General features: G+C 43.2%; 1 protein-coding gene and 1 pseudogene across 1 annotated transcript; one reads left to right on the top strand and one right to left on the bottom strand.

Moving 5' to 3' along the window:
- Positions 1 to 4,243: 4,243 nt before the first annotated feature.
- On the bottom strand, positions 4,244 to 4,835 carry LOC124507298 (HAUS augmin-like complex subunit 2; annotated as a pseudogene).
- Positions 4,836 to 5,691: 856 nt separating this feature from the next.
- SAR1A (secretion associated Ras related GTPase 1A) lies at positions 5,692 to 21,184 on the top strand. Its single transcript, XM_047072880.1, has 7 exons — positions 5,692 to 5,778; positions 9,489 to 9,562; positions 9,688 to 9,807; positions 10,477 to 10,542; positions 14,088 to 14,191; positions 17,234 to 17,365; positions 18,724 to 21,184. The coding sequence occupies exons 2-7, from the start codon at positions 9,505 to 9,507 to the stop codon at positions 18,838 to 18,840; spliced, it is 597 nt and encodes a 198-aa protein (XP_046928836.1). The 5' UTR covers positions 5,692 to 5,778; positions 9,489 to 9,504; the 3' UTR covers positions 18,841 to 21,184.
- The last annotated feature ends 241 nt before the right edge of the window (positions 21,185 to 21,425 follow it).

The following is a 21,425-nucleotide window of genomic DNA, read 5'->3' as shown; positions in this document are numbered from 1 at the left end:
CCGACGCGGGGCTCGAACTCACGGACCGTGAGATCGTGACCTGGCTGAAGTCGGACGCTTAACCGACTGCGCCACCCAGGCGCCCCATCTCTTTAAATTTCAAAACAGATTGCCTTTCAGGACAATTTTTCTAATCAACATTATATGAAATCCTCCAGATGACAAAAAGTGCAATGTTTACATTTTTCTCAAGAGTTGAATGAATTTCTAAGTCTTGACATAGATGGTATTCCAGCTTTTACTACTGAGCAGAAAGGTATAATTGATTTTCATCAACGATGACTTTTTGGTTCACCTCTTTTGGTTCTCCTCTCCTTCACAGCCACATTTCTAACGACGTTGTCCAGGGTCACTGCCCCATTTCCTCCTCTCCACAGTCTCTCCTTAGATCATTCCAGTCCAGCACACATACTCGGTACTCCCCCAAAACTGCGTTTATCAGGCTCACTCACCTATGACCCGCATGTTGACAGTTCCAACAGATGCCATGAAGGTTAATTTTACATGTCAACTTGACCCAACTAAGGGATGCCCTGGTAGGTAGGAAAATATTTCTGGGTGGGTCTGTGAAAGCATTTCTGGAAAAGATTAGCATTTGATTCAGTAGACTTGAGTAAAGAGATCCGCCCTCACCAATGTGGGTGGGCATCATGCAATCCCTTGAGGATTCAAATGGGTCACAAACGCAAAGGTAGGGCAAACTCTCTTTCTCTCTCCTTGAGCTGGGACATCCACCTTTCCTACCCTCAGATATCAGAGCTCCTGGTTCTAGGAGCATACACACCAGCAGGTGCCTGATTCTCAGGCCTTTGGGCTTGGACAGAATCATACCACCTGCTTCTCAAGCTTGCAGATGGCGCATCTGGGACGTCTCGGCTTCCGTAGCCACGTGAGCCAATTCCTCTAATAAACCCCCTCTTATATACGTATCTACATATATGCTACTGGTCCTGTTTCTCTGGAGAACCATGACTAACACAGATGCTTTTCAATCTCCGTTCTAGTTTCTGAGTCCTGTCTACCTACCGTTGAGCCTCTGTTGGGGAGTAAGAATAGAGTGGGGGAGAATTACATAAAATTCCTCTGTTCAAACCCTCCACTGGTTCTGCAGGTCACTCACAATAAAAGCTAAAGTCCCCACCGTGGCCTCCAAGGCTCTAAGGATTTGCCCCCTTCTGGGAGACAATTCTCCCCTTCTTGGGGCAGAGTTATTGTTGCCTTTGTTTGGACTGTCTTCTTAAAGGTGTTTATACAAGGAACAGCCTGGGAAGACAGAGTCCAAGCCCGCACCCAGGAGACAGATTTAGTATCCAGCGTAACAATGCCTCCCTCTAGGTCAAAGGTCAGGCGGGTGTGCTTGCCGTCGGGTTCTCTAAGCTCTGGGTTCCTCAGCTGTGATGCAAACCCCCTATATGGGCAGCATCCACGTGGGCTGCTCCGTGTCACCCCTGATGGCATTTGAAGTGGGGTTCGTGAGCAAATCACAAAAGACATCCTTGACACGTCCTCAAGAAAGAATCCTTGAGACGTCTTTGGTGCAAAAAGGTGATTTTATTAAAGCACGGGGACAGGCCCCGTGGGCAGGAAGGGCTGCACTGGGGTTGTGAGGAGCGACTGATTATATACTTTCAAGTTTGTGGACGGCGGGGAGGTATATAAATATAAGTGTCCAAGGAATTTCTGGAAGCTGAAAGAGGGTCTCCGAGGACCCTGAAGATTTAGCTATTGTCGAGATAAGGATGCTTGTAGTTTTTAAGGAAGCGTAAACATTACAGCATGAAGGCGGCCAAAAACGTTTGGGCGAATGTTACACGCTGCAGGTCTCCGACATCTACCAAAGGGCTGCAGGCTGTAAGGGAATGTACTTTAAACTGCATTTTTCTTGCCTTTGTTTCTCTCATCAACTCCCAAGGATCTAGCAGGGGCGAGTAGAGAAGACACAAACCTGAAGCTCATACTACTTGCTAAGCTGGAGGTAATGAAAGCCTGTGTCTGCGCCAGTAACCCCCAAAATGTGCCGGGCTACCTCGTTAGCCTGCAGGTAAGGTGAAGGCTCAGAACCCTCTTAACTACCTACCCCACACATTCTCTCACCTCACCTCCTGCCGTTCTTTCCCTTGTTACCTTGCCCAGCTACACTGGCCTCCCAGCTGTTCCTGGAACCTTCGGAGCACAGTCCTGCCTCAGGGCCTCTGCTATCAGCCTGGCAACATTTCACCCTCCCCGCCATGTCCTCAGGTTCTGTCCCAATGGCACCTTAGTGGGGCCTTCCTCAACTAGTCTTAAAATAGCCTTGCCACCAGTAAACAGGTGCGCTTTTGCCAATCTAATGGGTGAAAATAGCATTTCAGTGAGTTTTAAATATCTTACCTTCTATTATTTCCCATATCTATATACACTAGAGTATGTCTTATACCTCCATTATTTATCATCCTTAAAGACCCATCTATATTTCCCTGCCAATTGTCTGGTACTATTCTTTGTCTATTTGCTAACAACAGTTAGTCTTTTTCATATTAATCTCTCACTTGGGATGCAATTATGCATATTTTCTCCCAACTTGCCATCTGCTGAGTTTGTGGTGTCATCGTTCTTGTGTCTGTGCTGTTTTGCTATATAAAACTTTTCTATTTTTCTGTAGTTGACTTTGTCAATCTTTTTTTTTTTAGTGAGAAATTGCAGGTTTATTTTTTAATTTTGACAAAGACATAAAAGACAAAAGAAAAAACAAAAGACAAAACAACCAGGCATATAAGTACAGAAAACCAGGAGAACAAAGTGCAGGGTTAGATGTCTGAAAGCAAGGCTGGGCTCGAACAGACTTCTGGTGAAACACAACCAAAAGTTTTGCTCAAGTGTCTCAGCAACGTTGAGCGACATTTGAGACACTATGACCACTCTATACCCCATCTGCAAAAGTCACCAACGTAGGCTTCAAAGCATCTCTCCTGCTTGTTTCGGCAGGATATTTTTTTGGTAACAATCCTGCTTCGTTACAAACTATACTCGTCCACTGTGTTGAGGGCTTCTTGTGTGAAGAAGTGTGATGAATACAAAGATCGACGTACACGTTTTAAAGTAAGAGAGAACCGGAAGTCTGAAAACAAGTCAGGGATAATCATAGTACTTGTACAAATTAATACGTCCTGAGGCTTAGTATTAGTAAGTGTCTGTATATCATCCCCTTTTATATGCACAATAATCTCAGATAGGGAAAATATTCTGAGCATTTTGTAAGGTAACCCTCTAAGAGTTTTGCATAATGTGCCCTTTTCTTTTCTAATTTTTTTTCCAATTCCTTTTCTAATTTCTTTTCCAATTCCTAATGTTCCAGTGAACATCCTCAGGAATTGCTTAGTGTGTCAGGGTCCCTAAGACACCCCCATCCGGGTTTGATGACGTGTGGGGGGCATTCACAGGACTCGGCATATCGTTGTACACACGGCTATAGCTTATTACAGCAAAGCATACAAAGTACAAGGAAAAGATGCATGGGGCAAAGCCCAGAGGAAACCAGGCACTAGCTTCCAGGGTCCACTGCCAGTGTTGTCACACAGGATGTGCTCAATTTCCCCAGCGATGGAGCTGTGACATGTGTGAAATGTCTTCCGTGAGAGCTCACGAGAGATGCAGCGCCCAGGGTTATTACTGTGGGCCAGTCACACAGGTACCTTCCTCCTAACATGTACCAACATTCTAGACTCCCAAAAGGAAAACAGATGTTCAGCACAAACCACACCAAACAAACATCTTAGTCACAGTGAGCAACTCTTACCAGTGAGAGGGAAGGGAACCTTGCTGACATCTAAGTTCCCAGATGGCAGCCGAGGACCAAAAAGGTAAGCAGGCCTTTCAAAGGAGAGCGCTCTGGTTTGTCGTGTTGTTCTTTTCTGCAACAATTTCAGTGACAATCCCACAGGAACGGTCAATGTACTTCCAGGTTCAAGAAAACTCTTCTAACTCAGAAACAAAACATTAAAAAGAAAAGACATAATCAAGCCAGCTACCTGAGATATGGCTGATGCCTTCACGTTAATAAATTGTAATCGTCCTATTTAATCTTCCCGAGCTTTACTGAACAGTGGAATGAAAATAAATGAAAAATGAAGGCAAATTCAGTTTGGACTTGGTAAACTTAGAATCTTAGTCCTTCAATATAAAGAGGACTATTTCAGGACTGCTAGCAGCAAAGCTTAGAAATGCCCATGTTATGACTGAATGAACTTCGCATGACTACATATAATTAAGCAAAAACAGTTGGCAACCACTTGGACTTAATAGTTTAGACATGAACTTTAGAAGTAAAAGGTAAAGGAGGCATTATAATATCATGGGTCGGAAGCTAACTTTCTTCAGCTAATATTTTGGGGGTGGATACAAGAGGAAACTTTCTTTTGCTGTTCTTGCCACTTGAGTACATTCTCTGCCAGGTCTTGTGTCTCAGTCATCAAAAGAGCCATCTTTGCTAAAGCCTTGTTCATTTTCTCCAGATGTGCCTCTGCGTGAGGGGTATTTCTAATTGTTTCAAGATGGTTTGCCAATCTCTCAATGAAAGTCACCACCAACTCCAGCCAAGGTACCGTGTTTCTGTGATGAAAAGCTTCACTAGGCAAGTTTTGCTGGCACAAGGGCTTCAACAGCCGTTGCCTGGGGGACCCTCTTCTTTTTTTAGCACTGCTTCCAAATGATTTATTCATGCTTTGCAGAGTATGACACTTCTGAGCCAAAAGGGAAGATGCACATTGGCTGTATCTTTTCCCTTATCTTAGGAGTTCAATTTCTAGGTTTTTCTGATAGATTTCAGCTTGAATATTTGTGATCTGCTGCAGCCACATAACCTATTTATCCTATTAGTACTTTTATCGGAATTACGTTCCATTTATAATTTTACTTAAGGAGAATTGAGAGGTTTATGTGTGATACTGAGTCTTACTGTCCAAAAACATCATTCATCGTGTCAGTTGACTTAGTTTTTCTGTCTGTAAAATTGGAATAACAATACCAATCCCGTAGGGCTTCAGAATTCAATGAGAAAAAGTTTGGGAAGGACGGCAGAGTAGGAGCCAACGTGCTGCTCTGCCGCTGCCGTAGCGTAGGAACTTGGGTCTGGTTACTGGACTACACCGAACTTCGGTTCTCTCATTTGCAAAACGGGGATAAGAATAGTATCTGCTTCATAAGGGCTGCTGTCAGGGTCAAATACGACGAGGGCACGACCTGGAACATAAACACTCAATGCGTATTCGCCGTTTTTCTAAAAACAGAACTGCGACTCAAAGCAAAGGCATTCTGGGATCCACCCTAGGCCGAGGGCGGTCGGGCAACTCTTCTCTCTGAGAACCTACCTAGCCGTCGGTCACCGCTCCCGAATTTGCCCGAGCGCCTGCGAAAGCAGTCGGACTAGAAGCGGCGATCGGGGGGAGTCTAGGCGCACCGCGAAGACTCCAGACTCCGCCCCGCCCTCGGAGCCCCAGCGCTGCCACGTCTCGCGCGTCCAGCCGTCCAAAAGGGAGGGGGCGGGGCCAAGCCGGGCCCGCCCCTGGGATCGCTGGGCGCTTCTGAGGCCCGCCCCTCCGCAGCCTGAGTGGTCGGTAGGCGGCCCCGGCGTTGCAGAGCGCAGTGACGCTACGAGGGGGCGGGGCAGGCACGCGCCCGGAAGTCCCGGGGGAGGGGGCGTTACGTATATCCGGCGAGTAGCTGGCGGTTTCGGGTGCTGCTGGGCTGTGTGGTGTGAGGGAGGGTCGAAGCCGCCGCTGCTGCCGGAGGAGCCCCTCGGCCGTGAGTTGGGGGCTGCTGCGAGGGAGGGAGCCGGGGAGCGGGAGGGGCTGGGGCTGACGGCGGGGAGGGTCGGGGCGGAGGCCGGCGCAGGCGGGGTTGGTGGGGGGGAAGTGACACGCAGGCGGTTCTGCGGGGCCGCGGGGTTGGTTCTGGGTGGGGACTGGCCGACTTGGCCGGTCTGCTCCCTTTCCTGACAGACCCTGGGATATCGGGTCGATCTGCATTCCTTCGAGGGTCCCGAAGCGGCTGGGCGGGATAACAGGTTTCTTGTCTGTACTGTGCGCTCCTGTTTGCGAAACGATTTCACATCTCGTCTCGGATGAGCCTCCCAGCCCTTGGTCAGGCGGGTGGGAGTCCTTGATGATTATCCTTGGTTTGCAACCTGGGGAATAATAAAGCTCGCCGAGGCAGTGAATTGGTCAAGGCCTCGCAGAGAGCAAGAGTGAGCAATTCGAACCGGATCTCTTGGCTCCTAGTCCAGTGCGCCCCCCCCCTCCCTTCAGCTATGTTTTATTTGAGGTCTTGGGTCGAACCCTGTATTTTCTTCTTCCACCTTCCTCTTTTCCTCCCTCTCTTCAGTGCGTCGACAAATTACTTCATGCACGTTTGGTATAGATTAATGTTTTAATGATTCTAGCCTAGAGGTCAGAAGCCCACTTGTCTCTCTTGTAATTTCTCCCTTGCTCTTGTGTTTTCTCCTTTACCTCAGTCCATCTACTTAGGTCGTGATAGAGGACTTGTGGTGCTTTGCCTTGGAGCTGACCTTTGACATTTACCCTGCAGCTAAGCATAGTTTCTTAGCTAAAAAACCAGAAGCTTGCTATCCCAGATCTGTATGGAATGGTGTGTCAGAGTTGTAACGAGTATGTGTAAGAAGTAATGAGGATGTATAGAAAGTAGTGTATATATTGGCTAGTGCTCCTCTTTTATTGACTTCAGTCAGTCCTGAAATTTGCACAGTTTTGGATACATTGGCAGTGCTTTTGTGTTAGTTTGGAGTTCTTAAGTTTTAGAGTACTCTAATTTGCCATAAGATGCCATGAGGTGGTAGGACGGATCAAGGATAGGAAATAGAATGCCAGTTATTAAAATACCCTTTTGAATGGTTAAAATACCATTATTAAAATACCATTCAGAAGGTGTGATAAGTTGTAAGGAAGAAAACTTGAGAAGATTATCATCTGTGTAGCTCGTGGGTTAAGGAAGTTTTAATGTTCCTTTAAAAACCGTTTTGTTATTTGGATTTGAATTTTATGTGATATTAACAAGAAGAGCTTTGGCTTTGGAATTTAAGAAGGAGGGTTTTGGTCTTGGCACTGATACTTCTGTTCGTTGAGCAGTTTTGGTTAAGTCAGCTGACTTAGGAGTGTCAGCATCCTTGTCTGAGGCTAAGGACTCCTCCCCAGTAAGGTGTTGTGTGAGGTTGAAATGAGATGTATGTGCAGGCATTGTACAAAACTGTGAAACTATTCATGAGGGGTGCGAATCCTAAGATCTCATGGATGGAGGAGCCATCAGAGACATTTCGTTAACTTTGGGTGGCCAAATAGTGCAACTCTTTGGGTCCAGTAATGGTTTTTATTATTTTTCAACATCACCTGAAGAGTTTCTTCAAGCATTTTCCATAGATCATTTTGGAGGGAAGGATTCTAGGACTTTCTAAGCAAGGATGTCAAGGGAAGGTGAATTGGAAAATCAGACTAGTTCAGTTATCATGAAAAATTCCTTTAAGTGGGGTTTTCTCCTTGTCAGCTTTGGAGAAGTCATTGAATTGGGGATAATTCTAAAATGATGTGGTAAAACTTCAGAGAGTCTATAAAGTATTGATTGCAAACCAGTGTAGTACAAATGAATATGTAACTGTGGGTTTTAAAGGAGTGATCAGAGTGGGAGTACTCTTAATGAGAGGTGCCCTGTAAAGGTGAGCCGTGCTTCTCCCAAGTGGTAGACTGAGAAAAGTAGGGAAGGATGACTGGTTTGGGGGGTTGCAGAGAAAAGGCACGTTGTTCCTTTACTTACCTACAGTGGAAACTTAAGAACAGGAGCTTTGTAAGTATAGTTAACTCATTGGACTTCCGAAAGTGCAGACTGAGTTTCCAGACACGTTATTTGACATGCTAAATTTGGTCTCTGCCAAAGTATATTTTAATGTAACTGAAAAGGTCAAAAAAACTTATTTAATACCTTTTTATAAAAGCTTTTGCCTTAGCCTTCACCCTCACCCAAACTCCCAAGCTTCATTTGGCCTTCCATGAGAAGAGTCATAGAAAATAAGCATTAAGCAATCCCTAAAGTTTATAGATCAGGCTTGATTTAAAAACAAACCCCAGTTATTGGACAGAAAAAAGAAAATTAACATATATTGTCTTCATTTTTCAATTTTTTTTTTAATCTAGCATTCTTTGAAGAATATAGGTGTGTTTTTGTGGATAAGCCTATTAAGGTCACTAGTAAAAGTAACAGAAGTGAATTTTTGTTTATTATTTTAAAGAAACAAAAATTCATGAAAGTTATATTTGATAGCAGTTGGTCACATCTAGTATAGCCTTGTGTTCAGATGCTCTTGCTGATGGAGAGAGGAGTGAAAGTGGGGGATCTTTCTTTTATTCTGCACCAAGTCAGAGGTATTGAGGCAAAAGTTCAGTGACCAGAAAATGCTGACTCTGAGAAACTTTACCACCACCACTGGCTCTAGATCTTACCCTCTTTAATTTCTTTCAGAAGTCCTCTTGCTTATTACCAGCGTATTTTTAATTTTTTTTTATGTTTATTCATTTTTGAAAGACAGAGAGAGACAGAGCACAAGCAAGGGTGGGGCAGAGAGAGAGGGAGACACAAATCCGAAGCAGGCTCCAGGCTGTGAGCTGTCAGCACAGAGCCCGACGCGGGGCTCGAACTCACGAACCGCGAGGTCACGACCTGAGCCAAAGTCGGGAAGCTCAACTGAGTTACCCAGGCGCCCCGCTTATTACCAGTGTATTTAGACCTTTTAGTAGCTTTGAGTCATCTTTTGTTTTGAGTATTCTAAGAAAATCCATATTTGTAAAGTGAGTTAGGCCTTGATTATTCACATTACAAAAGGATTCTCTTATTTCTTCATGACTCTCCAAAATAGTGATATCATCTCTTTTTATAAGTTGAGACACATATCTGCAAGAGGGGTTCAATAAATATTGTTAAAGAAAGATAGCATTGCTAAGTGGAGCAGGACAAATTATGTCAGCCGATAGGATTTGGGTGACTTTGTTTTTCAGAGTGTTTACAAGGAAGGGTTAATATGCTTTTCATTCACGTTAATGTGCTTTTCATTCTCATTTTCTACTTAGTGTATTGATGTGACATTTTGATTCAGATTATTGATGGGACTGATTTCCTAGAGGTGTTGCTAACGGGTAGACAGCAGCGATGTATCTAGAGAAATGTGGACGAGCAGCTGCCTGGAGGAGTAAGTCATACAGTAAGAGAGGAAGATTTATCTGTAACTCCTAGTCTTTGGAGCATCATAGATTAAAGACTGTTAGAAAACCAGGAGTTTGTGCAGCTCTGAGGACCCGGGAGACTTCCCTCCAGGGTGCAAAATCCTTTATTTTCTTGGTCCTGAAAACATGGGACTGTAAACATGCATCAGGGCTACAGAATAAAAGTTAACTTCTCCGGAACTCTACTAGCATTCAGAAAGCTAATGTTTGCCGCTTTCGTATTTTATACAGGTAGGAAGCATTAATAATGTCTTTCATCTTTGAGTGGATCTACAATGGCTTCAGCAGTGTGCTCCAGTTCCTAGGTAAAGCCATTTCCTTAAAATATATCAGAGGTTTCAAACTTTGTACATTTCCTCCAACAGTCTAAATACAAGCAGCCTTTGGTATGGAGAAAGCAAACTTATGTAAAAATATTTTTCTTTTTTAGGGCTTTACAAGAAATCTGGAAAACTTGTATTTTTGGGTTTGGACAATGCAGGCAAAACCACTCTTCTACACATGCTCAAAGATGACCGCTTGGGCCAGCATGTTCCAACACTACATCCGAGTAGGTTTGAAAATACCAGGTGACCTTTTGATATTTGAAGGACAATGTTAGGGTTGGGGGAAGAATTCCCAGTTGATGGAGTTCTTGTATTAACGGAGGTCCCAAAAGACAGCTCATTTGAAAAAATTCCCTATAGGACACATTCAGGTCATATACTCATAAGTCTCAACCTCTGGAACTTTGTCAGTATTTATTTTCACTAGTTCTATAAGGGAACAACACCTTTCCCATATCTACTTTTTTTTTTTAAGTTTCTTCTAATATTTATTTTTTTTAAAGAGAGACATGTAGAGACAGAGTGCAAGTGGGGGAGGGGCAGAGAGAGAGGGAGACCCAGAATCTGAAGCAGGCTCCAGGCTCTGAGCTGTCAGCACAGAGCCCACTGCGGGGCTTGAACTCACGAACTGTGATATCATGACCTGAGCCGAAGTCGGAAGCTTAACCGACTGAGCTACCCAGGTGCCCCTCCCATATCTACTTCTAAGGAGCAGCAAACACTTTGGAGAAAAAAACTTGGCTTTTTAGAATAATTTCAGAATATTTTCACTCTTGTATCCTTTACAAAGTAAAAGCTTCATTAGGTTTTGCATTTGTATTGGCTTACAATACTGGTAGCTGAGCCTTGTTGGATGAAGTTTATTTTTTTTTTCTGTTTTAACAATTTTTCAGCCTCAGAAGAGTTGACAATTGCTGGAATGACTTTTACAACTTTTGATCTTGGTGGGCATGAGCAAGGTAAGACAACTCAGTGGAAGAATGGTATTGACTTGCGGGTCACCATTTTGGTTCTTTTTATGCCTCCCTTTTTTTTTTTCCTTTTTTTTTTTTTTTTTAAGCAGCGTGTCATTTTTACCTCTTAAGCTGTGATTAAATTATGATTGAGATCTTATTACTTAAATGAAGTTGTTTTATTTACTTATTAAGTAATACCAAACTTGTCAAAAGTTGTATAAATACAGAGAACTCTACTCCTTTATACCTTTTGCCCTGATTTATTAGTCTCCCTCTCTGTGTAATACATATTAACATTTAAGTTATCAAAGCCGGGAAGTTTTATTTTTATCTACTCTGTATTATAGATTTCTCTTTTTGTCACTTGTGTCCATAATCTCCTTTATAACATTTTTCTTCTTGAACAAGATCCAGTACAGTATCACTCACATATCAGATTTAATCATGTCTCTGTTCTTTATTCAGTGGAGTGTAAGTATGTAGAAAATTGTTACTTTTTGCAAGTAATTTCAGATTTGTCCAAAGTTGCAAATGTAATACGGGGATTACTTGTGACCATTCTGATCTATTTTGTATAATCTGTCCTCTTGGGGTGGTTGGTAGGACATTTCTTTCCACTTTCCACCTTCTTGTTCTCTTAGTGCTTTTTGCCTTATGCAGGCTGTGTTCGTTTAGTTCCTAGATTCCTATCAGATATCTTGTGTGGTTTTTAGAAATATACAGAATGGGGTATTTTTCTGGTGGACACTCACTTTACATTTGACAAGACTCTAAGCGTAGGAGTAAAACATTTAAGAAGTAGGAATAAATATTCTGGGAAAGTAGAAAAAAGAAACTATTGAAATTCTGTCATATTTATTTGTTATTAAATTGAGTTGAGAAGTCTCCTTTTGGAGTATTCATTAGGTTGAATCTAATATAGCTTTTTAAAAATGTAGTTAGAGAAACCCAAAATATTGGCAATTTTAATGGTTTAGCCAAGTTATTTATTTACTTATTCATTCATTCATTCATTCATTCATTCATTTATTTTAATTTTAGAGATCACGTGAGCGGGGGAGAGGAGCAGAAGGAGAGGGAGAGAGAGAGAAAAAGAGAGAAACTTAAGCAGGTTCCATGCTCAGCATGGAGCCAGACACGGGGCTCCAGCCCACGCATGGCCCTGGGATTATGTGTGACCTGGGCCAAAATCAAGAGTTGAATACTCAACCACCTTGAGCCAGTGGTTAAAATTTTGGTAATTTTAATCAAAAGGCTAAGGAATGATCTAGATGATTTTGTATTCTGTCATTTCATTAACACATAATTACATTTATTTTATTCATTTAATATTTAAATGAATAAATACATAGCCCACAGAATCTTCTGTAGTATGATCACTATCACATAAAATACCTGTACAGAAAAAAGATTGAAAGAATATATACAGAAACATTAGTGTATGTGTGTTTCATGGAAGATTACAGATGGTCTCGTATCCTTTTCTTCTATAATGAGTTTGTGTTATTTTCACTGCGGTAGAAATGGGCGTATGGTGGCTTTTCTGCTTTCAAAGGATTTAAATTCAGAGATAATATAATTATAAGATGAGCGGAGACCATTTGGAGAATGCAGGTGTAGAAGTTTTTAGGCACCTGAACTGAGAATTATGTTATTTGGTGTGTTAAATTTAGCTTTCAGGTTTTGATAAAGAAGGGAAATGTGTTTTATATAGTTTTGTTTTGTTTGAGGAAAATTTATTTAACAGAAATACTTATCATAGTAACTTAGTTACCATTTTACAGAAGTTACTAAAGTGCTATACATATGAAGATTTCCTTTTTTAAAAAAACTTTAAATGTTTAACTTATAAAAGTAGTCCAGGCTCAGGGTGCCTGGCTGGCTCAGTCAGAAGAGCATGCGACTCTTCATCTCAGGGTTATGAGTTCGAGGCCCATGTTGGGTGTAGAGGTTACTTAAAAAAAATAAAGTAGTCCAGTCTCAGCGTAACAAATTCAGTATACAGTCAACTTAGGAATATGGAAGGTGAAAATTTCCCCAGCCTCTCCTTCCCCATCCCACTCTTCAGAGTTAACCAATATATTTAAAAAAAAATTTTTTTTTTTATATTTATTTAAGAGTGAGAGATAGCGTGAGTAGGGGAGGGGCAGAGAGAGAGAGTGACACATAGAATCCGAAGCAGGCTCCAAGCTCTGAGCTGTCAGCACAGAGCTCAATGTGGGGCTCGAACTCCTGGGACCTGAGATCTTGACCTGAGCCGAAGTCAGATGCCTAACAGACTGACCCACCCAGGCATCCCTGGAGTTAACCAATATTAACTCTTTGATGTAGAGATGTTATTCATCCCATTGAAGGTACTAGAAATGAATGGCTTAGAAATTATAATACAATTGAAGCATTGCTTCCCAAATCTTTACCACTTCATGTCTTTTTTTTTTTAATTTTTTTTTTCAACGTTTATTTATTTTTGGGACAGAGAGAGACAGAGCATGAACGGGGGAGGGTCAGAGAGAGAGGGAGACACAGAATCGGAAACAGGCTCCAGGCTCTGAGCCATCAGCCCAGAGCCCGACGCGGGGCTCGAACTCACGGACCGTGAGATCGTGACCTGGCTGAAGTCGGACGCTTAACCGACTGCGCCACCCAGGCGCCCCTACCACTTCATGTCTTAAAAAAATAAAATTTATAAGGTATCCTGGTTTGAAGTTTATTTATTTATCTTGAGAGAGAGGGAGAGTGCGGGTGAGTGCACGAGCTCAAGCGAGTAGGGGAGGGGCAGAGAGAGGGAGAAAATCCCAAGCAGGCTCCATACTATAGAGCCTGATGGTGGGCTCTGACTCATGAACCGTAAGATCATGACCTGAGCCGAAATCAAGAGTGGAGACACTTAACCAGCTGAGCCACCCAGGAACCCCAGGCATGCTGGTTTTAAACATGGGACCCTGGGATAATTGCCTGGGAACTTCAACCACCTGTCAGACCCAGGCTTCTGAGGACAGAGCACGTGAGTGTGTCAGTACAAGTACGCATTGGTTAGTTGGGAACTAGATTGAGACTGTAGGTATGTGGATAGGTAATTGGCATCCTGAGGAGTTTAACTCAGAGGTTGCAAACAGCTTTGGGGGCAAGGTAGGTCATTTGAGTAAAAGTGACTGGGTGACAGACCGTAGGGAGCGGTGGAAGCTTTGCCAAACTGGAGCCCAGACATCGTCTGAAGGGGCAGCCACACCTCAGTTCCAGCTGATGACTGATGCGTGGGTGGGTGTGTGCGGCATTGCCAGGTGTTACAGTTTGGCAGAATACCTTGACTTTTGAATTTGGAAAAAGTCAGATTTAGTTCATGGGCCGTCAGTGTATACCCTCGGTTCTGATTTCATACCGGTTAGGACATGGAGAATCCATATGGAGTCGACTATTACTGAAACCTAGCCAAGATTTGCCCATTTTCGGGCAAAAAAAAATACAGAGATATTTTACAGAGATTTTTTCAAAATCTCTATTTTTTTTTTTTTTTTTTTATCAATGCAGCTGTAAACTTTGTCTTTCAGCACGCCGGGTTTGGAAAAATTATCTCCCGGCAATTAACGGGATTGTCTTTCTGGTGGACTGTGCAGATCACCCTCGCCTCATGGAATCCAAAGTTGAGCTGAATGTAAGATTATAGTCTTTCTTTTCTCGGCTTGTGTCTCTCTCTCTCTTTTTCTCTTTTTTTTTTAAAGTTTATTTATTTATTAGAGGGAGAGAGAACGCGTGTGCACACATACTCGTGGGAGGGGCAGAGAGAGAGGATCCCACGCAGGCTTCTCGGTGTTGGCGTGGAGTGCGACGCAGGCTCGATTCCGTGAACCGTGAGATCATAACCTGAGCTGAAACCGAGAGTCGGTCGCTCAACCGACTGAGCCACCCAGGCGCCCCTTGGCCTCTAGTTCGTTTAAGAAATACAGCTCAGTAGCGCCAATACTTTGTCATTCCAGTTAACATTTGATGACAGTCCTGGCTACAGGAAGAGAGTGTTTTAAAAGCTAAGACGTTGCTTTTCAGTGTCCTGAGGAAACTCAGCACGAACTGGAGTCAGTTAACTTTGTTTATATCTATCATAGGGTGACTGTGTCCAGTTTGCTCGGACACTGCCCAGTTTATGCTGGTTGCCCCAACATAAGCAATCCCTTTTCCTTTCACGTGTGGTCACTGTATATGAAGCGATGGCATAATGCAGCCTTAGGAGAGATACTAAAGTTCTTTATGTTTTTTAATCTGGGTCCTCACATTGTGGCTGCCCACATTGCACTGAAGGACTTCGCCAACGTGATCACAGGCCGTCCTCAGTGTTCAGTTTTGGTCGCCGGCAGCATTTCATACTATCGAGGACTCGCTTCAAGTTTTCTCTCCCCTCAACATTGCATTTCCTTGACTTCACAGTTTCTGTCATGTTGCTTTTGTTATCCCTCCCGCTTCACCCTGTGCCTCTTTTGATTTGGTTTGTAACTGTCTCTCTGCGTTCTTGTTTCTGGCACTGTGAACCTGTCACCTTTATTTGTGAGTGTGTTTCTTGAATTCTACAGCTCTCATCTCTGTAGACTCGCTATAGGGCATTCCTTCCCTGACTCGACCTCTTGGCACTGGTATTCTCTCTTTCTTCAAACTCCCATTTACGTTCTTGGTTTTGGTGTGCCTTCTCTGGCTAATACTTCTCAGATTCTTTCACGAGCACCCATTCTCCTGCTTAGCCCTTAAATCTTGGTGTTCCCCAGGGTCTGTACTTTCTCCCAGGCTGGTCCAGGTCACTCCCATTCCTTCATCTGCCACCCACATACCAGTGGCTCCCAAATGGATTTCTCTTGTTTAAACCTCTCTTGAGCTCCAGCCTCATACATGACGCTACCTGCTAGACAACTCTACCTACCAATTCTGGTCTTCCGGAATGGAACTCATCCCCACTGTCTACCTGGACACATGGTCTAGATCCTGTGAATTACTATAGATTTCACTGCCCCCCCCCCACATGCTGTAATGCTAGAAGGAACTTTTTCAGACTTGTCATTGGCCTACTTAACATCCTTTAATAGCTCTCTCACTTTTGGGATAAAATCCACAAATCTGTATGGCATGTAAGATCTCTCCTGATATTTCCTCTGTTTCATTTCTCCAGCCGCTTTTCTCTTTATTACCTACCTTGAACTATCTTCCAAAAATAGAGAACAACTCGTCTTTCCTCCAGTGTGCACAAGTGGCTGTCCCTGCCTGGCTTTCTCATCTGACCCCACCCCCTTTTGCCGGTAAATTAAAAAATACCCTTTAAGAGATCTCAGAGTTCAGCCGTGACCTCTTCTAGGAAGCCTTCCCTGACCTCTGAGATGGTTAGTCTTGCCGCCTTATCAGTGTCTGTGGTCTTTACTGGTTTTCTTGTAGGTCTTGTCATCAGATTGTGAACTTAGTAGGGACCTAGTCTCGTTTCTTTGTGAAACCCTGGCACCTAGTAAAGCGTCAGACTTACAGTAGGCGTCTGGTTAGTATTTAACGAATGAATGACATCCTTACTCTGATCTTGTCTAACATTTCCTGGAACGTAAGATGGTCAAAGCGCGTTCCCCTTTATCCCTTTGGCTCTCCTGTTTTCCTAGCTTTTCCTGTCAGTGGTCACTGGATTCCCAGGCTTGAGATCTCTGCCAGCTCTGGCCTTTCTTTTATCTGTCTTTTCATCCAGAGGGCAGTCTCTTATCTTCCTTCCTCAGAATGCCTGCACTGTTCCTTGGACGCTGCTATCTTAGGCTAGATTGTTGTCTCTTACCTGAGCACAGATTCTGTGAATTCATTGTGTTTTTACACATAGGTTCTATCCAGGAGCTTCTGGATTTGGGGTCTTTAGGATCGATCGCAGCTAACTTCTCACCCTGGCACCATAATGGTAGTCATGCCTTCCCATTCTGTTTACTGTGTGTCAGCATAAAGGCAGGCAGTGCTCCTTGTGGCTTTCTCAATTCTTTCCCTACTGTAAAGCCACTGCTTATATTCTCCTCTTTTCTACCTATCCAAATCCTGCCCCCTCTTTCAGAGCTTAGTTTAGGTTCCTCAAGACTCGCTAAGACTTTCCTCAAGCCCATCATTTTCCTCGCCTTTGATTTCCCAGAATATCTTTCAGTATTTATATTCTGTCCCTGTTCATTGTGACACTTAGTCATCCATTTGCCTTGCTTTGTTGACAGATGGATGAACATAGAGTGAGGATTTCTTGAGGCCACAGATAGGTCTTCCTCTTCTTTTTGTATCCCTCTCAGTGGCAGAGACAGTTTGCACACATGGGGCACTCGGTGACTACTCGGGGACTTCCTGTGGCCAGAGCACTCAGTCTTCTAGGACCGCGCGGTGGATCGTCCGAGGGTGGTCTGTGCTGGGTGACTGATCTGAGAGTTAAGGCTGGGAAAGTTCTCCTGCCTTGTAAATAGACCCAGCCTTAAGTTGCAATTGTTTGGAGGCTCTTAGGGGATTTTTACCTAACGTCAAAGTAATGTGTAGGGGCTTCTTACCTAATGTTCAGAGTGTTGTATCATGTCAAGATTTTGTTAATTGCGCGGGTAAAAGATGATCAGATTTTCACTTCACATTTGATGCTTTATAGACAAGAGAAAGGTAGAGTTGCTTTCATTATCTGGTGGGCATTCATAGATTCCTCAACTAGCTGTTACGTTGTCTTTAGGCTCTAATGACTGATGAAACAATATCCAACGTGCCAATCCTTATCTTGGGTAACAAGATCGACAGAACGGATGCCATCAGTGAAGAAAAACTGCGTGAGATATTTGGGCTTTATGGACAGACCACAGGAAAGGTAAGAGAAAAATCTTCAGGGGACCTATTACAAAGGAAACTCACAGCTTTTGAAACATACATGTTTTGCTATCTAGATTTTTTTTATTTGTCTTTTTCAAAAGTTTAACTGGGCTTAGGGTTTGTTTTACCGTCAGTGATTTGTAATCACTCTGAAGGCGGGAGAATGTGTTTTCAGTTTTCTCATGAGATTTTCCTCAGGTATATGAGGATGAAGAAATGGGTAGGAAAGGCAGACGAATTTAAGAGTTTTCTGACTCCCTTTCAAACCCAATTCAGAGAAATCTTTTTTTTTGTTTGTTTTAATGTTTATTTTTGAGAGAGAGCGTAAGCCAAGGAGAGGGAGGGGATGAGGAGAGAGGATCCGAAGTGGGCTCTGTGCTGACGGCAGAGGGCCTGATGCTGGGCTCAAACTCACGAATCGCGAAATCATGACCTGAGCCGAAGTTGGATGCTCAACCGACTGAGCCACCCGGGCACCCCTCAAATCTTTTTTGAAGGAGGCCTTCTTAACCAGAAATCAGTTTTGTTTTTGACTGGAGATTTCAGGTTATGAAGAAGAGTGACCTTTCATATCACTTTCCAAGCAGTGAAACCCAGCACTGGATTATCCCCAGTGTTCCTTGCTAAGAGAGGTAGGACTGTTGTCCCCATTTTGAAGATGAGTTGAGGAATAGAAGCCAAGTCTTCCGGATCAGTAGGCTGTGCTCTCCCCAGGTAGGAGAGCTCTGTTGCCGAGAAGCGCTTGTCAGAAAAATCCGTATCCGTGGTAGTTGAGCAGGAATTCTGGCTTTTTCAGCTTGCAGTTTTGGGATCACTGATAACTTTCTGACTTTCTTACATGGTTTCTTAGTCTTGTCTCTTTTTGGTTAGCAGTATCTCTCTAGAAACACTTGCTTTAATTAATTTAATTGAGTTTCTCCTCTTTTACATGAGTGTTACGTGTAAAAGAAGACTCTTCACTTTCTCAACGTAACCTGTCATCAGTGTAGATTTCTGAATGGTTGTGTTCATGATAATGTCCTTATTTCTGAACAGTCTTGGGGACTTCTGTCCGTCAAAGAACATGCTGGTTCTGTGGGACCTAGTGGCCTTTGTCTTGGTTTGCTGCCATAACTTTCCAGATGTCTGTGTGTTCTCTTTACAAAGAGAGTCTGGGACTAGGACTGTGCCGCTTATTTTCTCCTGAGAGCATGAAGCCCTGGGGAAGTCATGTGTATGGCCTTGACCGCATTTCTGTCATGAATCCCTACTTCGGTCTATTTTTGAGGGATGGAGAAAGTGATTCCTGTGATCACTCTTTCAGGCTCTTCCACCATGGGGGTGCTAACAGGCTTTTCTCGGTTTTGCCTCTCGTAGGGGAACGTGACCCTGAAGGAGCTGAATGCCCGCCCCATGGAAGTGTTCATGTGCAGCGTGCTCAAGAGGCAAGGCTACGGCGAGGGCTTCCGCTGGCTCTCCCAGTATATTGACTGATGTTTGGACAGTGAAAATAAAAGAGTTTTACTTCTCTGGACTGATCCCATTCCCAGCTTCCTCATGAACTTTTCTAATAGAACAAGGAAAGCTCTTCAACCGTGTGTGGCGTTGAGAAGCCAAGAGTCTCTGTCCGCCCTCTCATCGCCCAGTGGTGACATGTGCTTTCTACACACTATTGGGAGGTGACGCTGCCCCACATGCCAGTGCAGGTCAGTGTCCCGGGACTCGGAAGCTGGCAGGATCTGCTGGGTAAAGCTGTATGCCATCATGGGGCACCTGAAAGAAAAACACGTCTCACCACTGTGGTTGATTTCAAAAGAAAGTGATTCTATTTTTTAAAGAAAGCGTTGTTAATGTAATTGGTGTCCCTCTTCACTTTTTGAGTTCAGAATTTACTTGGTCCAGAGTTTTCTATTCTTTTTTTTTTTTTTTTCCTCCTCGTGATCTAGTGAATGGCATTTAGAGACTTCATAAAATTATGCACCAAAACACGTCGGAGGCCAGAGCTCAGTCAGGTGAACTCACTTGTGTTGAGATAACAGGTTAGTGAGAGAAGCCCCCCCACCCCCCCACCCCCCGCCCCGTGTCTCTGCCTGCCTTGTTGCGGTGGGCACCACCTTCTGCGCAGAGAAGTGGGAAAGGGCGGAACTTGGGCCTGGCAGTTGCAGGAGGTGTCCACTGTGGCCAGCCAGGCCCGTTCCTCGTCGGGGCGTGTACAGCAGGTTGCTCACTGTGGAGGGGTTAATTATAGAGCAGTTATTTTCTTATTTTACTTACAGAGTTGCAAACCGCAGCCGGTCTTTGCTTTGCTTTGCTTTTATACTGTTGGGAAACTTCATTTCTCTTCACACACCTGTTTCATGTTCAGTTATAAGAAATGACGTTTGCCTCCTAAAAGAGAACACCTCCCGAATTGCCCTACACCGCAGGTGTGTGTCTGTTACTTTTGCACAGATTCTAGGGAAAAATTTTCTGCATCGGTGAATCGCAGAGGACAAAGTTAGCCACTGAAGGGCTCTTAATTCTGTGAGTTGAGAACTTAAAAAATCTGGTATTTGTATCATTTGTTTGGATCCAGGAAAGATTTCTTTAATGGGCTTTAAAATTTTCACTTGCAGGATTTAGTCTCTTTATTGGACTGTTTGTGAGCTCTTTTTATCGATTACCTGTTTTTTTGGTGTTTAAAGGTTAACATCTGTAGCTAGATGATTTTTTTTTTTTTTTTTTTGGTATGAAATTGCCTTTCTCCATTCCAGAAGTAAGCTGCGGAAACTCTAATCTTAACTTTGTGTGGTGGTGTTCTTTTTGAGCCAGCGTCACTTGTCAGGAAGACCTTAGTATAGAAAGCCTCAGTGTCCCCAGTAGTGTGAGGATTATTTTTATAGCATTCCTTTTTCTTGGTGTCACCTGTAAAATTGGGATTTTCATGATCTTAACCAATATTAGACCCTTTGTTAAGATGGGTGGATATCTTCATTTTTTCCTTTAATGAGAGATTAGAAGTTTCCTCAGAATTGAAAATTGTGATGATGATGCTTATGTGCAGAGGATTCAACTAAATTCAGTAGAATCTTGTGTCTAATGTGAAGGCAGGGAAAGTGTGGATAACAAATTGCAGGGGGGAGAGTATTGTTCTTTAATGGATTTCTCATTGTTAGTCTTCACCACTGACTTGTTAGGAAAGCATACTTTTCCACTGCCAGGTACCCAGTGCAGAGGCTCAATGAAGGATCAATCTGGGAAGAGCATGCCTTTCATTTATTTGCAAGCGTAGCTGGGTTAGGACAAAACTCGTTGGTTTGGAAAGGGGTGAAAGCCTTAAATGAACAAATCTAGCTAATGGTGAATGAACTAGGTCGTTAACATGCATACTTTTAATTTCCTTTGGCTAAAGGTAACCCATACTTCTTCATCCAGAGACATGAGAAGTATGATTGCAGTGCTAGTTTTCTTGTTTCTTGTTTCTTGTTTTTTTCCTATTTGTCCCTAATCACTTTGTAGCAAGCTAGAAAACTATGGATTCTACACAGCGCAGCTCTTTGTGAAAGTGGTGCATCTTGGCCACTGGAGAAAGAGGAGATTGAAAAGTCAACTGGCATCCGTCTGTTTCTTGCTCCACAGAAAACACTGTTCCTTTAATAAGGTTGCAAAAGAAGCTGATGTGAGGAGCTTGTCTCCTAACAGTGAGGATCAGAGCTTTGTACAAGAACTCCCATGAATTGAGACTTTTCATTCTGTTTTATCAGAGTGCATATATGTCCTATTTCAGGAAAAGTAAAACAGTCATTTACAAAAGAAGGTCAATCTGTATCCTAAGCATTTTAATAAAAAGTTAAACTTACTATCCTGTTCCATTTTATTTATTTGTTTGTATTGGTTTGTTCTGAGTTTGAACATGACATTTGTTGGAGGTGGGAAAGCAGAACTTCTTTTCCTAGTTACAGGAAGAAATAGTTACAGATGATACGAAAGACAAGTTTTGCTACCAGGAGGAAAAAAAAGCTAGGCCTATTCACACACTTCATCCAAAGAATTTAGTTACCGTCTGAGAGGCTTGGAACATGTGCTGATCCCGGGATTGG

The sequence above is a fragment of the Lynx rufus genome, unplaced genomic scaffold (genome assembly GCF_022079265.1).
Source record: "Lynx rufus isolate CCGP_SWC_20201006 ecotype Redwood Valley unplaced genomic scaffold, mLynRuf1.p SCAF_11, whole genome shotgun sequence".
In the NCBI taxonomy this organism is placed as follows: domain Eukaryota; kingdom Metazoa; phylum Chordata; class Mammalia; order Carnivora; family Felidae; genus Lynx; species Lynx rufus.
The sequence above is the reverse complement of the archived record's forward strand: the minus strand, read 5'-3'. Positions and strand labels throughout refer to the sequence as shown.